The sequence below is a fragment of the Vidua macroura genome, chromosome 25 (assembly GCF_024509145.1).
Source record: "Vidua macroura isolate BioBank_ID:100142 chromosome 25, ASM2450914v1, whole genome shotgun sequence".
In the NCBI taxonomy this organism is placed as follows: Eukaryota; Metazoa; Chordata; class Aves; order Passeriformes; family Viduidae; genus Vidua; species Vidua macroura.
The window spans coordinates 3,717,240-3,732,322 of NC_071595.1; the positions used below are offsets into that span (position 1 = coordinate 3,717,240).

The window sequence follows — 15,083 nt, forward strand, 5'->3', positions numbered from 1 at the left end:
TGTTTAGCAACATGTCAAGTTTTACTCTACACAGAGCAAAAGGGTGGTGGAAATTATTTGGACAGTTTTGTGTTCTAGTGTGCATGTCTCCCCCTCTTGCCTGGCTACTTTTGGGCATGGAACTGATTATAAACCAACAAAACCAAGTGTTTCCATGTTGGACAACACTTGACTCTCAGCAGGAGCCTATGAGCATTGTAACACGGCTGAGGGAGCAGTGAGGCAGAGAAGCAGGACCAGGTGATTTGCTCTGGATGTGGAGGTCTTGTGAAACCTCCTGTGTTCACCTGCGTGGTTGCAGCTCTGGCAGTGAAACTCCACCCTGGGAAGGTATTTGCTTTGACGGCCAGACCTGGGCTGCAGGAGCTGCTGGAAGAAGTTCTGGCAGGAGCAGTCACATGTGGGTTCTCCCCACCCTCTCTGCTCTTAGCTGCTCCTCCTTTGGAGTACTGTGTGTCTCCTTTTGGCCGATCCTCTCATGTCCTGTGCTCCTCCCTGGCTGTTGAGAGGGGACTGTGGCAGGGGAACGCTTGTCATTCTCCTTCTAACTGGAAATGGAGACATTCCAGGGTGCTGAGGGCTCTTCATTAATCCCTGGAGGTGATGGTTGAGTTTTCTTTTAATAACTTACTTTGCTTAGTGCAGCACTCTGACATCCTGGGTGGTAGGCAGCACGTAAGTGACATTCCTCAGAGCAACTCAGGGAAGGGGGTAGATATAAGGCAAGTTTGGTACTGCTGCCTTCAGCACTGTTCTCCTTGGAAAGGTGAGGGAAATGCCTTTGATGACACTTGGGCTTCAAATTCCACCTGCAGCCTGTGCTTGGTGAGCTCTTGTGCCTGCCTGGTGAAGTTTGGGAATGCTCTGTTGAGCACAGTGAATACTGCTTGTTAAAATTGCATGTACAACTCCAGGGCTAATGCTCTGGTCTCTGAAGAAAGTGCCTCTAAACATGCAGACAATTCCTTTTGGGTTTCTGGGAGCTTGAAATGCCTTTCTGCCCCCCCACTTCCATCCACCCTCCCTCCATCCCTGCAGAAAATCACAGATCAGTGCTGCCATGATGTATATTATTTTCCGCCCAATTTCTCTCCTGTTATGAAGTCAGGAGTTCACACAGTTGTTGTGGTATTTTTTTGTTGTTGGTGTTTTTTTGTTTTTTTTTTTTTGTTTTTTTTTTTTTTTTTTGTTTGTTTTTTTGTTTGTTTTTTTTTGTTTTGTTTTTGTTTTGTTTTGTTTTTGTTTTCATTTAAAAGCACCTCAGATGCTGAATTGATCTTGCTTTCTCAAACAAATGTTGGCTGACATCAGCTTTTGACTGGTTGAGTGAGGGACTTTCTGTTATGGGGCTGATTTAAACAAAAGTACAACCAACAGGTAAACAGTGGTTCAAACACTCTCCAGCTTCCCTCTGTTGTTGTTCTCTTCCCTGTGTTTGTGATCTTCCATTCCGTTTGTGCTCAGACTGGAAAAGTGGGGTCTGTCCTGAAGTGATAGCCTGTCCCCAGCCCTGTGGCTACTCAGGAGCCCATGGCTGTGGCTACTTTTCACACTTTCTGGGATCTGAGCTCTCCTGCTGTGAAGCACTACAGGGTTGCAGGTAGAGCTGCATCAAATAATGAATTCTTTTTTTGTGGTTTTTTTTTTTTCCCCTCTGTCCTGGACATATTCTTCCCTATGCTGGCGGGAATCTGCTTTTTCACATCAAGATCTGTATCCTCAGTGGAGGTTTGTAGGATACAGAAGATACATTATTAGTTCTTTGTCCTATGTGTGAAGCGGCTTTCTGCTAAATTTTTTTCCCTCAATCTTTTAGTCTCAGGAGATGGGATTCTTGGCTGAACTTTCCTGTTACTTGTGGGGCATTGCCTGTTCTGCAGGCATGTTACACAGGCTTGTCTGAAGTTGACTGAAAGGTCTGTTGTGCTCCCAAGCTCCACAGTGTCTGACTTGGAGGCTCCAAAAGAAGACACCTGAATGCAGTTTGTATCAGGACACTCCAGCTGGGCATGGTGGGGCTGTGGCATCTCTCTCTTCTCCATAGGATTTTTTCCATGGAGCTCTGCAGTACTCCTGTCGCTAGTGCTGAAGCTGAGGGATTCTGGCTCTGGAAATCCCACCATGGAGTGGGCACCAGCTGGCTTCACTTAGCTTGTGCACGCTGATTTGTTTTTTTTTGCAGGCAGTGTTAGGTTCTGCTCATTGTAAGTGCTTCTCTGTGTTCCATCAAATACCCCAAAATAGCAGCATCAGGCAAGGCAGGATCAACAGTCCCCAAATTAGTGTTTTGTGCTCTGGTTCTGCTTCAAAAGTGTTGTGTTTTTTTTTTTTTTTTTGTTTTTTTTTTTTTGGTTTTTTTTTTTTTTGTTTTGTTTTGTTTTTTTTTTTTTTTTTTTTTTTTTTTTTTTTTTTTTTTTTTTGTTTTTTTTGAGTTGGGGGTGGGGTTTTTTTTGTTTGGTTTTTTCACGTGTCCCTCCCCACCTCTGTGTCCTTCTTGTGCTGTTCTCCAGGGACGCCTGTGCAGTAGGTGGAGCACAGGCCTGTATTGTGTTGCTTTCCTGTGGAGTTGTTGCTCTTGGCCAGCTTTGCTGCCCTTATTTATAGAAGGAAAATCAGAGAGGGGAAAATCTAGCACATCCAGCTGCTGGAATGGGTCTGGTGATTTCGGGGTGCAGACAGTTGTGAATGTCAGCTCAGTGGGCTGGAAGGTGTTTGTGGTCATGAACTCGTGTCCAGCACCAGTTGCTTCCAAATGAAGACGAGAAAATGTAGGGAAGTGGTTTGTGTTCATGGGCAAAGCTGTGACACTGCAAAATTAAATTAATATCTGTCTGAGGGAACTGGGGGGACTCAGCCTGGAGAAAAGAAGGCTCAGGGGGGACTTTCTCACTCTCTCCAACTCCCTGACAGGCAGGTGCAGACAGGGAGTCGGGCTCTGCCCCTGGAGAACAAGGAACAGAACAGGAGGAAACAGCATCGAGTTGTGCCAGGGAAGGTTCAGGTTGGACATCAGGAGAAATGTATTAATTTAAAGAGTTCTCAGTCCCTGGCACAGTGTGTCCAAGGCAGTGGTGGGAGTCCCCATCCCTGAAGGTGTCCAAGGAACAAATGGACATGGCACTCAGTGCTCTGGGCCGGTGACAAGGTGAGGGTTGTTCACAGATTGGATTCAACAATCTTGGAGGTTTTTTCCAACCGTAATGATTCTGGGGTTCTGTAATCTTTGTCTCATCAGGAAGGCCCTTACCCGTTTCCCTTTGCCCCGTTTATGTTGAGAAGTCCACTTGTGTCCCCATGAGCTGACGTGAGGGCTCAGTGGAGCCACAGACAGTGTCTTGTTCTCTTTTCTGCATTAATGTGTGCCACCATTCCCAGTGTGGGGTGGGTTGGTGGGAGATGGGAGCTGTCACCTGCAGCACAGAAGTAATTATTTATTCTTTTCCTTCTTTTCTGTGCAGCTGAAGAGGTGGATCACGCCCCAGGTGATGCCAGCATGGGGGTAGATGTTTTGGAATCAGGTGACACCACACCTCCTACAAAGAGGAAAAGCAAGTTCTCAAGCTTTGGCAAGATTTTCAAACCCTGGAAGTGGAGGAAAAAGAAAAGCAGTGACAAATTCAAGGAGACTTCAGAAGGTAAAGTAACAGGGGCTGGGTGGGTGTCCCTTCCTCCATCCATCTGAGAAGGGGTTGCTGTCACAAGCCTGAGTGCCGACATGTGCAAGAACCAAAATGGGACTTTGGTGATGGGCTAGCACCTGCAGTCTCTCTAGAAACACCTTGTCATGGAGCTGTAGTTTCAGACAGATTAATTCCTTTCTTTCAAGGAAGCTCCCCAAGCAGCTGTGGGGAGGGAGGGTTTGCTCCACAATCAGCAGTGCAGTGTGAAATGCAGGTCTGAACATGCAGTTCCTTCTCTCTCCACTTAATCCATGCAAAACCAGTGAAATTTGAAGCCATTTTATTTCCTATAGAGAACCTCTTTAAAAGAAAAAAAAAATCTTCTTGAACTTCAAGCTTGCTCTGTTTTCTGAGTGCTTTTTTTTCAATTTAATGTCAGTTTTAGAACGAAAGATTTCTATGCGAAAGCCAAGAGAGGAGCTGGTAAAAAGAGGGGTTCTGTTGGAAGAACCTGAGCAGGGTGAGTCTGCAAACGAACTTCTGTCTGTGTCTGTGTGGCTGATCTTCCTCTGGCCAAACCTCACCCTTGGGAGACAAATTTAAGGGCTTTCTGCTGAAGTGATTCCTGTCTGCCTTACCGTTTTCAGTGCTCTCTCTTGTCTGTTTTCCCACCTGGGAGGAAGGCAGCCTGCTCAGGGAGGAAGATGGTGCTGAGGAAGTGCAATGCCTGTCTGGAACACCTTCCTGCAGGGAGGGAGGGCTGTGCTGTGGTCACTTCCCATCCCGTCCTTCTCTGTGCTCTGCTCCAGATACCTTGTGCTGTCCTGCCAGCCTCTGCTGTCACTCTGTCACTCACCATCTCCTGCTATTCCAAATGGGAGAAGTACTGCCCCCAGGGCTCAGGCTGGGAGAAGAATTAGGAATGGGTGAATTCTGAGCTGCTTGGGTAGGGGCATATCTTCCAAGAGATGCTTCATGGTATGGTGTCATAGTCACCACTAGGCTTATCAAAGTTTGCACTGCTGTCTAGGAAGTCTTATCCCCTTTTCTTTCATCTTTGATGTCTCCAAGTTGGGATCATGCTGCCAAAATAAGTTGTCAGATCGCCATCCACTCACCTGGCTGGGATTTGTGTGATGTGGAAAAGTGCTGAGGAAAGCTGGATCATAATGTTCTATCTCCCTTGCTAAAAGCTTTGGATAACCAGAGGCAGTTGCTGCCATAAAAATCTGTGTCTCATCCCTTGAGTTTCAGCCCTGGCTGGGGAGGAAACTCCCTCTTGTTGCTGTTTGTGCCTGCTGCATTTCAGGGAAGGGCAGTGAGTGAGGCAGAGCCATCTACCAGCTCCTCACAGGAACTGAGGCTGTTTCTTGTGGAAAAAAAATCCTGGGAAACTTCTGAATAACACCAGGCTAGGGAAGGGGAGGTAGTACTTTGGAGGGAGAGGAAAGGTGAGGAGGGCAGTGGAATAAATTATCAAGAATTAAAACAGCAGATTGTGCTGGGGTCTAGCACCTAGAGAGCATGGATGCCACACACTGCAATTCCTTCAGAGATGGCAGACTGAATTGAAAAATATTTTTAATCAAATGGGTGGTGTATTTATTTAAGTTTTCTTGAGTTGAAAATCAGTCCAAATGGGCAATTTCCCCTCAGAGATGGATGCTGAGTCTTTTTTTGAGAGTAATACTGTCAAAAACTTGTCCTGTCAGGGCAATTACCGAGAATGGTGGAGTATTTCCTCATGGGGATTAGCATGGGTTGGATTGGATGGGGACCTCCAAAAAGAGGTCTTGCTTTTAACACTGGGAACCTCCATGTTAGAATTTGGAAAACAGAAATAGTCAAAGTGAGCTACATAAAATTTTAGAGCTGTGTCATTACATCTGATTAAAAGAAAGGTAAATCTGGAAATCTCACTTGCTGATGTTTTGGGTTGAGCAGCGATTTTTGTGCCAAATTCAGGGTAGAAACAAGGAAAACAGAGGTGCTTTCACTAATCTGAAGACATTATGAAAGTCTATTACTGCACATGCAGTAGATGACTCGGCTCATGTTGGAATCTTCATTGCAGCAGGGAATTGGTGACTGCTCCGTGATGGAGGGTGGATACAAAAGCTGCTGGAGATTTATGGCTTCAGTTACAACTTCCTTTTGCTGCAGCACAGCACTGGGCACACTAATCTGTAACACAAGAGCAAGGGCAGGACAGGGAGAAGAAAAACCCTTGATAGCATACAGTGCTGTGTGATTTACTCATTGATAATGAAATCAAGGGCTCTCGGCTCCAGCTGGTTGGGTTGCTCTGCTGTCCTGTGCAGAAGGTGGCTGAAGACAAGCTGTTTCAGAAGCCAGAAAGAAGTTGGTGTAACTCCATGGTAGCTGAGTCAGCTCAGCCACCTCTCCTCTCCCCTGCCTTCTGAGTGTGTTCTCTTTGCTTCTCTGTCCTCCCATCCCCTTGCAGATGGTGAAGAGCCAGAGAAGCTGAACCCACCTGCACTGAAGAATGGCCACACTGTCCCCATTGGGGGCCCCGGGGTCTGTAACCTGCCCAGCCAGGAGGAAGAGGCCACAAAGCCATCCAGCCTTCGGAAGCCTGTTCCAGTGGAGGAACCAAAGAAGAGGCAGGGTAAGAAACCAGATGAGTGCAAAATCAGGGCTTCACATTCTCCTGTAACCAATTTTGAATTGTCATCTGATCCTTCCTACCCTCAGTAGACCCTCTGGTACCTTAAACTGAGCTGCCTCCCTTTGCAGGTTCCTCCAGCAGCCACCCTGGGCCTGAACTGGAACCACCTGAGGAGCCACATGTTCCCAGACAACCTCTGCTTCCTCCAAAAAGACCTCCCTCCACTTCCCAGGAGGCAAATGAAGTACAGGCAAAGGATCCAATACCTGCCAGCAGTACTGCAAGAACTGCCCCCTTCAGCACAGCCCCCACGGCAGCAAAGACAGTCAGTTCCACAGCTGCCCCTTCCCCAGCCCCCAGGACTCTGCTCCCTGCTCCTTCCAGTGCCAACACTACTGCTCCCACCAGTACAACCAGCACAGCTCCTGCCAGACAGCCTCCCATCCCTCCTCCCAAACCTGTCAACAGAAATAGCAACTCACTAATAGGTAAGTGACCCCACAAACTGGTTTTTGTACCTGAGATGTTCTGGAGCCACTGCTCCCAGAGTCTCTTCCCTTCATAAGGGAAGATTTTTAGTTGCATCAGAATGTCTGACCATCCTTCCTAAAAACAGTCCAGTTTGGACTCAAACTACCAGTGTTTAGCCAGAACACGTGTATTCTGGGAGCACTGCAATTACTGGAGTCTTCTTCCATGAGCTATCCAGTGTGTTCCCAACAGCTACCTGCAGGAAGGCATCCCTGCCTGCCTGTTCTCTGTCAGCTCTAAGAGACAGTGTCTGAATGTTGATGCTTCACTGGGGGCTGGGATTCAGCTGGGATTGGGGAATGGTGGATGAGGTTTTATGGTTAGTGACAATTCCTTCTTTCATCTGCTTTTAGAAAAAAAAAAAAAAAAACAAACCAAGAAACAAACCCAAAGAATACACACACCAAATAATGTCTGGCGTGGCTGTCACTGCCAGGCTATGTGGTCTCCACTTAGGGCAGAGACCAGGAACTGGTAGGGATAATTCAGACTTCCTGGTTATACTCAGGCTCTTCCTCTAATGTTTGTGGCTGGGCTATTGACATATGAGTCTTTTCCCTATGTCTTGTCACATGGATAAATCAGCTCAACTGTAATTTGAATTGAATCTTCCCATTTAAAAAATTAAATATTTTTATCTCTGTAATGTTTCTAAGCAGAGGATTTGGCAAGAGTTTCTTAAAGCTCATTTAATCTCTGTTCTCTGTGGGAGTTCTGGGGATCTTAAAGATGCAGTTTTGAGAGTTGGTATGACTTCCATGCAGCAATGGCCTGTTGGCATTTTCAGGTAGTTCTTTCACAGACACCTCCTAATCTTTGGACAGGGTTAGCAGAGGTTAGCACAGATCAGGAGGGAGGCTCCTGGGAAGATCAATCTGACAGGTTTGCACTGTTACCACAGAAACTGGAGGTGTTACCCAGGTGTGGTTTGAGAGGCAGTGCTGGATGTGCAAGTTGCCATCTGAAATAGCCGGGGCCACTGCTTTCAGTGTGGACAGATTGCTGTGCTCTGCTTGGGGCTCACCTTGCTCTGGCAGGTTTTGCAAGTGACCTTGGTATGGTATTAACATCCCTCATGTGCCAGACCAGCTTGATTAGCCTGACCATGCTTGAGCACCCCATGAAATACCTTCTTGTTTTCTTTAAGCTGCTTGCACACACTGCAGGTGGCATTTGAAATGCCCCAGCTCTAATTGGAGGAGGTACTTGTGGAACAAAAAATGTGGCTGGAAACAGCAGTGTATCCCATGTGTTTAGAGCCATCCTGCCTCTTCCCAACAGCATGGGCTGGGCTGAGAGCAGCTGCGGGGTGTGCAGGGGAGGAGAAAACCAGCAGTTCTCTTTTGTCCCCTGGGTATGAACGCAGATGTAGAGGAGGCTCCACAGCCCTCTAGTCTGGCACAATGGAGCTGGAGCTGTGGAGTTGTTGTGTGAGCCTTGTGTTGTCACTGTTGAGCAGCCTGAGTGGAATTGGCTTTGTGAGCTCTCCACGGGTCTTTGGTGCCTGCTCTGACTGCAGGGGTGTCCTTCTGTGCCACTGTTACAGCCTGAGGCTTGGGAGGGAGTTACTGTGCAGGTCACCCCTTTGTCTGTCCCCAAGATGCTCATCCCCTGAGCAGTTCTGTTGTCTCAAGCAGCAGCTTCCTTCTGCCAGCTCCTTGCTCCCTTTCAAATTTTGCTCTTACCCAGAGGTGCCTCAAGCCTCATCCTGCCAGGCTTGAAGCACTGCTTAGGAGACACTGGAGTCCCTTGGGCAAGAGCTGAGGACACTCTGAGTTTTGCACAATCTGGCCCTTAATCTACAAGGGGAAAGTCTAAAAATGCTAAACATCTCACAAATGTGCCCACCTCTCTCCAGTTATGTGGCCTTATCTTAGGAAACTCTCCCACTTGCAGCACCCTCTCACGGTGTCTGCACCGCAAATTCCCCCAGCTCTTTTCTGTCACCATCTATGTGTCACTGTCCCCCGCTCCAGGGAAATGTGTAGCGAGTCTCAGCTGCTTTAGACAAAGCCTCTACAAGCCCCAGAAGCCATGGACACATGGATGTTAAAAGCTGCAAACTCCTAAAGCAAGAGCAGTCTTTACTGCTGCAATTTCCTTAGGAACAGAGTGGGGGTTTGAGGATCCTGTGACTGCCCACTGCAGGCATTTTTCATGTCTCTATTTCTTCCTCTCTTCTCAATCAAACAGCAAATATTTAAGACTAAAGGCTTTAGGTATTTTTGGAAGTTCTTCTAGTCACTTTGTAGTGGCAGATTGAGTTTATATGGCGCTTAAGGAACAGAGTTCAGAGGGAATAAAGCAGAACCTCATCCTGAGGAGCTGCTGGCAGTGGGGTGTTCTTGGGCTGGGTCTGATGGATGAACACAAGAAGGAAAGCACACTGCTGCCTGCAGCTGTGCTGATTTTTGCATCTGAGCAAAAAATAAGATTTTAAGACTTTTTGAGTCTTCCTAAGAAGTTCTTTAATGTGCAGGGGAGCCGTTAACACAACTGGAGATTGGGGTGTCCTGGATTCCTTTTATGTTGTAAATACAGCCATAAAGTGCCCACATAACTGCATTCCTGGGCAGGCTCCTATGCTGTCTTTCAAGGGCTGGTGCCATTTCTCTCTCTCTCTGAAGCAGCAGGATGCACAAACCTGTCTCAGCCTGCTTGGTTTTGGCTGCTCTCCCAAGTCTTGCCTTTGCTGCTGGAAGGACAAACTAGGGCCTTGTAACCTGGCTATTTCTGGTATGATACTCCAGTAAAAAGTAGCAGAGAATGCTTAGTACAAGGCTCTGAGTGCATTGCTGTGCTTTTTCCACACTGGTGAAGGTTATCTGGAAAATACCCCGTTAAACATTGTGGCTTTTATGGTTTTTATTTTCAGCTGAACTTTCCCAAGTAATGACCAGTGGTACAGCCTTGTCCAAGCCTTCCCCTCCTCTCCCTCCAAAGAGAGGCCTCCTGCCTAACAACACGTCAGAGGCTGTCACCTCTAAGCCCCCAAATGACAGGACAGTGACAGCGAGTCACTCTGCACCGATTCCACTGCACGTGACCTCAGCTTATCCACCACCTTCACCCTCGCCGCCGCTGCCCACCCACGTACCCCCTGAACCTCCACGCATGGCCCTGCCCACCTCCACCCCTGTCCTACACCCACCGTGCTCCCTGGACCTGGCCAAGGAGACTCCTCCTCCTCCTCCTCTTCCTGAAGACTTCAGGTCCATGGAAGTGTCAAAGAGGATGGCAGAACAAGGGTTTGGTGAACCCCACATGCTGCCTCGCCTGCCCCAAATCCCACTGCACATTCGTATCCAGCAGGCTCTGGCCAGCCCTCTGCCTGTCACCCCACCACCCGAAGGGTCCCACAGGGCTCACTCATTGCTCTTTGAGAATGATGGTTTTGGAGAAGACAACAGCACCCTGGGCAGGACAAGATCCCTGCCTGTCACCATTGAGATGCTCAAAGTGTGAGTACCTCCTTGTATGTGTGCTGCCTCTCCCAGCTCCTGCAGCGCTGTGATGGTGGGGATGGCTCTGGGCAGGGCTTAGGTCTCTGCTGAAACCATTTTCCCTGTTGGCCAAATCTGTGTTTCGGGCTCTTAAGAGCCAGAGCATCTTCCCCATGAAATTACCCCTGGCTTTGGGATTTTATTGCTCACAATGGGAAATGGGTTCCAGACTACAAACACAGGCTGATGCCAGGAATCCTGGCCTGGACTGTGTGTAACTGCACCAAGACCAGACAAGGTCCTGGATTCCATCCATCTGTGGCCTTCCTTAGCCTTTCATTTTGCTAAACATAAGTGGGAAAAGAACTGTCTTGTGTTATAGCAGAGCTGAATCTCCAAGTCACAAAGTAGTGGAGTCAGAGTTTGGTTCTGCAGAACCTGCCTCTGTCATTTCCTTGACCAGAGCTCCCTGTGCTTTGAAGAGAGGGGACAGTGCAGGATCCTGCGGTGGCTCTTGCACCTCTGGTTTCTGGGCTTCCCTGAGGAGAGCTAAGGACATATTGATTCTAGGGATATTCTGCAGGCCCTGTGCCAAATGTTCAGAGGTGTAATAGCGTGCTTCTCGTTAGTCCAGACGATGAGGAAGAGGAAGATGATGACCAGGAAGAGGAACAGGATTCCGGTCCTCGTGTGTATATTGGAGATGTGCCATCTGTCACAGTCATCCCCAAACTGGTACCCCAGGTCCTCCCGGAGGAGCAGGAAGGAGATGAAGGGATGAGTGACTCTGACTCGGAGGGGCCCATCCTGTATAAAGATGATGAGGATGATGAAGAAGATGAAAGCCATAACAGTAAGGCTTTGACATTGCAGGTGTCATTTTTATTGCTCTGCTGAACTCGTGCCTGGCTGCACTGAGATCTGGATCAAAGTGCTGGTTCCCACAGCACCTCAAAGCAGCTGGTTCTTGGTTGCATGATGTAGCACATGTCCTCTGCCTTGCTTTTTCCAAGGCTCTGCAGCCAAACCTATGCAGTCACCTGCTGAGTGCACCCCTTTGGTTGCAGATGGCTCCTGTGACAGCCTGTGCTGTCCCAGCCCCTCAGGTAGGATAGCATTAGGTGAGCATGTGGTGTCACACAAAAAGTGCTGGCTGCTGCTGCTGTGCAGTGAGTGCAGAGCTTGGGAAGAGCAAGGAGAGAGGACAGCTCTCTCTCAGGAAGAGTACAGCTCCCAGGAGCACAGGGTTGGGATTGCTGTGGCAGGCTTGGTAGCCTTGAGTTGCATCCTGTTGCTCTCCCTCTCCACAGGCACACTGGCCAACAAAGTGAAGAGGAAAGATACGCTCGCTATAAAGCTGGGGAACACAACCGCACTGCAGGAGGAGAAGATCATCTTCCCTCGGAAGAGCAAGGAGGAGTGGAACGAAATCCGTCACCAGATTGGGACAACGCTGATCAGGTACAGATAGTGATGATGATCAGTGTGAGCTGCTGGCACAGTGTGTGCGGAGTGGGATTGGACAAAGTTGGTGCCTTGTCCAAGCAGCTTGTGCTGGAATAGGGTGGGTGGTTGGGCACGGCAGCTGGAGCAGGGCTGGGAGCTTGTGTTGCTGTTCCTCCTTTGTGAGAAAAGTTGTGAGTTCGTCCTGGAGCTGAACAATATCCCCCTGACAGGCCCCTGTTTCGAGAGGTTAAATGGATTGAGAGGGGAAAATCTCAGGGATTACAGACATGTAAAACACAGGTGTGGATAAAAAGGTGTGGATGGATGCAGGGTGAGTGCTGGTGGTGAATGAAGCTGGGACTGGTGGCAGTCCAGGCTCTGCTGTCTGAGCTCCTTGCAAAGCTGCTTCTGAGCTGGAGAGCCCATAGCCCTTCCCAAAGCTGTGCCAGTGGCCGAGCAGCTGTTTGACAAGAGCATAGTGTAAAACAGAGCAGCAGTGATCCTCAGTGGTGAGTGTGGAAGAGGCTGTCTAGTGCACTGAAACCAGGCAGTTTTATCCTTCATCTGCTACTGATGAGTGACCAGATATAACATTTTGTAATTGTCACACTTCTCTTCAGGCGACTGAGTCAGAGACCAACTGCAGAAGAACTGGAACAGAGGAACATTCTTCAGCGTGAGTAGCACTTCTCTGGTGGTCCTGACAAATACCATAAGTTTGCCTTTAATATCTTAATGTATTGGGTGGAGATGGTTTTAAATTGAAAGAGATTTAGATTAGATATTAGGAACATATTCTTCCCTGTGAGAGTGATGAGGCCCTTGGTACAGGGTGCCCAGACAAGCTGTGGCTGCCTCATCCCTGGAAGTGTCCAAGGCCAGGATGGATGGGGCTTGGAGCAACCTGGGAGAGTGGAAGTTGTCCTTGCCCATGGCAGGGGGTGGAACTGGTGATCACTGAGGTCCCTTCCAACCAAACCCATTCTGGATCATACGATTATGGACAGAATAGCTGTCCCATGCCTGCCACCTCAGAGAAGAGTGTGTGGGCTGGTTCAGACTCTGCTGTTACACAGCAAGGACTGTGAAAGGTGTTTTTATTTGGGCGGGACTTCTGTGTTCCAGACATTACATCATTGCCTTGCATGATCTCTAAAGCAGTGGTGCATCACAAAGTCAGGAGTGTTTCTCTTGGCCATGTCTTGTTCTGCAAAAGTTTTAAATAAACATCTCGAGGAAATGGGAATGTCAGTTCAGGAAGTTTCCATTTAAAATATTTATCTGTGCTGTTATTTTCTTTTAAACTATAATAGCTTTGTGAAGGAGCAAGCTGCACAGTGGCTTGGATGTATTTTGGCGATACAGCCATGAATCATTGAGGTGAATGACTCATTGGTGCTGTGTAAGGGGCATATTTGCCCCTGCCAGTTCAGGAGGTGACACAGGGTATTGAGTTGTACCGCACTCTCTGCCTGTCCTAAGCCTTTAGATCTGTAGATAATCTGGTCCAGCTCAATACTGTCCTTTGTTCAAGCCTAGAAAGCACTTTTCAAAGCCTGATGCTTACATGAAAAATGTTTTTTTTTTTTCCCCCCTTGGCAGCGAAAAATGAAGCTGACCGTCAAGCTGAGAAGCGCGAGATCAAGCGCCGGCTCACCAGAAAGGTACTGCTGGCTCCCACGGTGACAGCCACCTGGCAGGGCTGCTGGGCATGGTGGCAGTGAGCACGTTGTAGGTACCGTGCTGTGGGCGAAGTCACAGGGCTCTTGTGTAAGTGTCCCCAGTGCCCTCGGACTGCAGTGACTTTGTAATGTGGACTGTCACCCACCGTGAGCCATTGGCACCAGGGCCATATTTTTGTCAGTGACAGATCTGACCTGGCAGTGAGTGTAACAAGCGAGATGAGAACTAAATTTGGCACCTGATACTTTAAAGGTTTGCTGGCCTGGCTGCTTTAACACAGTGCTTCAGCAGCCACCACTTCACACCAGGCTCCCTAAAATCCATTTCTAAAGTAACAGTGTGGGAGCTGAGCAGAGTAACAGCTGCTTTTAGCTGTTACATCCAGGTTACTTGTGATTGTTGCTCATGGCTGGGAAAAGCTCCCCCAAGGCCTGTGGGTATGAAGTGTGCTGCCATTGCTGAAGCTGTGTTTAGGGGTGTCATGCAGTGCTCACCCTTGTAGCGGCTGTTCCCACACCCCTAACTGTCCTTCTCCATGATAGTGTGGCCCAGGTTCTGCCCTAGCCTGGCTTTGTGATCCCAATGGGAGTATCCAGCCTGTAAGAGGTTTACTTATTCCCTTGCAGGCTGCAAGCAGGATCTGGTATTGTCTGTGCTTAAGGCACAGTGAGGGAACTAGTTTTAGTTTTGCTTGGGGTGCTTAGTCCTGGATCTGCTTTGTGGACAAGGCTCAGACTAACCTCCTTAGTTTTTGCTGTTGTTCAGCTTAGCCAAAGGCCTACAGTGGCAGAGCTGCAGGCCAGGAAGATCCTGAGGTTTAACGAATATGTGGAAGTAACAGATGCTCAAGACTATGACCGGCGAGCAGATAAGCCGTGGACAAAACTGACACCAGCTGACAAGGTAACTGAGTGACCTGTCCCCAGATGGGGAGAGGAGCCAGACCAGGCTGGCCCACACAAATGGGTGTGAGCCAAGGAGATTTGCTCTGTTCCTCTGGCTTCACCTCTTCATCTTTCCCTCTGCCACCCCACCTGTGTGCCTTCACTTGTATGTGCTGTCCCAGCTCTGCTTCCTGCTGCCTCATGGCAAAGTGGAGCTCTGGTGGGCACAGTCTGAAAGCCTGCATGGCTTCTGCCTCAGCTTCTGAGTGATGTAAGAATGATAAAATCATGGAATCGTTAAGGTTGGAAAAGCCCTTGAAGATGATGGAGTCCAGCTGTTTACCCAGCACCACCATGTTCACCAGTAAACCATGTCCCCAGGTGCCCCATCTGCACATTTTTTAACAGTTCCTGGGATGGTGATTCTACTACAGCCCTTTCTATGAAGAAAGTTTTCCTTGTATCTCATCTAAACTTCCTCTGGCTCTACATGAGGCAGTTTCCCCTTGTTCTGTCACTTGTTACCTGGGAGCGTGACCAGCCCCCAGCTATCTTGACCCTCCTGTCAGGGAGCTGTAGAGAATGAGAAGATTTTCCCTGAGCCTTCTTTTCTCCAGGCTCAGCCCCCCACCTCGCCCAGCTGCTCTTGGTGCTCCAGATCCTTCCCCATCCCCATTCTCTTTTCTGGACACAGCAAGGATACTGGGTATTGGTCATAGCAGTGCAGTTCCCTGCAGGCTCAAGAAACTGGCAGGGAACCATTTATCTTTGTCCTCCCAGGCCACCTCTGGGGACTGCACAGCCTCGGGGAGGGGCAGATTGCACTCAGTTTGGTGTTAATGGACTG

The 15,083-nt window shown here is 48.6% G+C and overlaps 1 protein-coding gene across 8 annotated transcripts in view; it reads left to right on the forward strand.

Annotated features, from left to right (window-relative positions):
- The window catches only part of PHACTR4 (phosphatase and actin regulator 4), a 56,923-nt gene that overhangs the window by 39,784 nt on the left and 2,056 nt on the right, over window positions 1-15,083 (forward strand). For 6 of the 8 annotated variants that reach the window (XM_053998827.1, XM_053998826.1, XM_053998829.1 and 3 more), the window contains 10 exons: window positions 3,459-3,635; window positions 4,060-4,140; window positions 6,085-6,249; window positions 6,378-6,737; window positions 9,656-10,241; window positions 10,853-11,076; window positions 11,534-11,684; window positions 12,290-12,345; window positions 13,272-13,333; window positions 14,118-14,255. In XM_053998827.1, coding sequence (XP_053854802.1) covers window positions 3,459-3,635; window positions 4,060-4,140; window positions 6,085-6,249; window positions 6,378-6,737; window positions 9,656-10,241; window positions 10,853-11,076; window positions 11,534-11,684; window positions 12,290-12,345; window positions 13,272-13,333; window positions 14,118-14,255 — 2,000 coding nt within the window. Of the gene's footprint in view, window positions 1-3,458; window positions 3,636-4,059; window positions 4,141-4,285; window positions 4,504-6,084; window positions 6,250-6,377; window positions 6,738-9,655; window positions 10,242-10,852; window positions 11,077-11,533; window positions 11,685-12,289; window positions 12,346-13,271; window positions 13,334-14,117; window positions 14,256-15,083 lie in introns of those variants that run through there. The other 2 variants (XM_053998831.1, XM_053998832.1) reach the window with 2 other exon arrangements.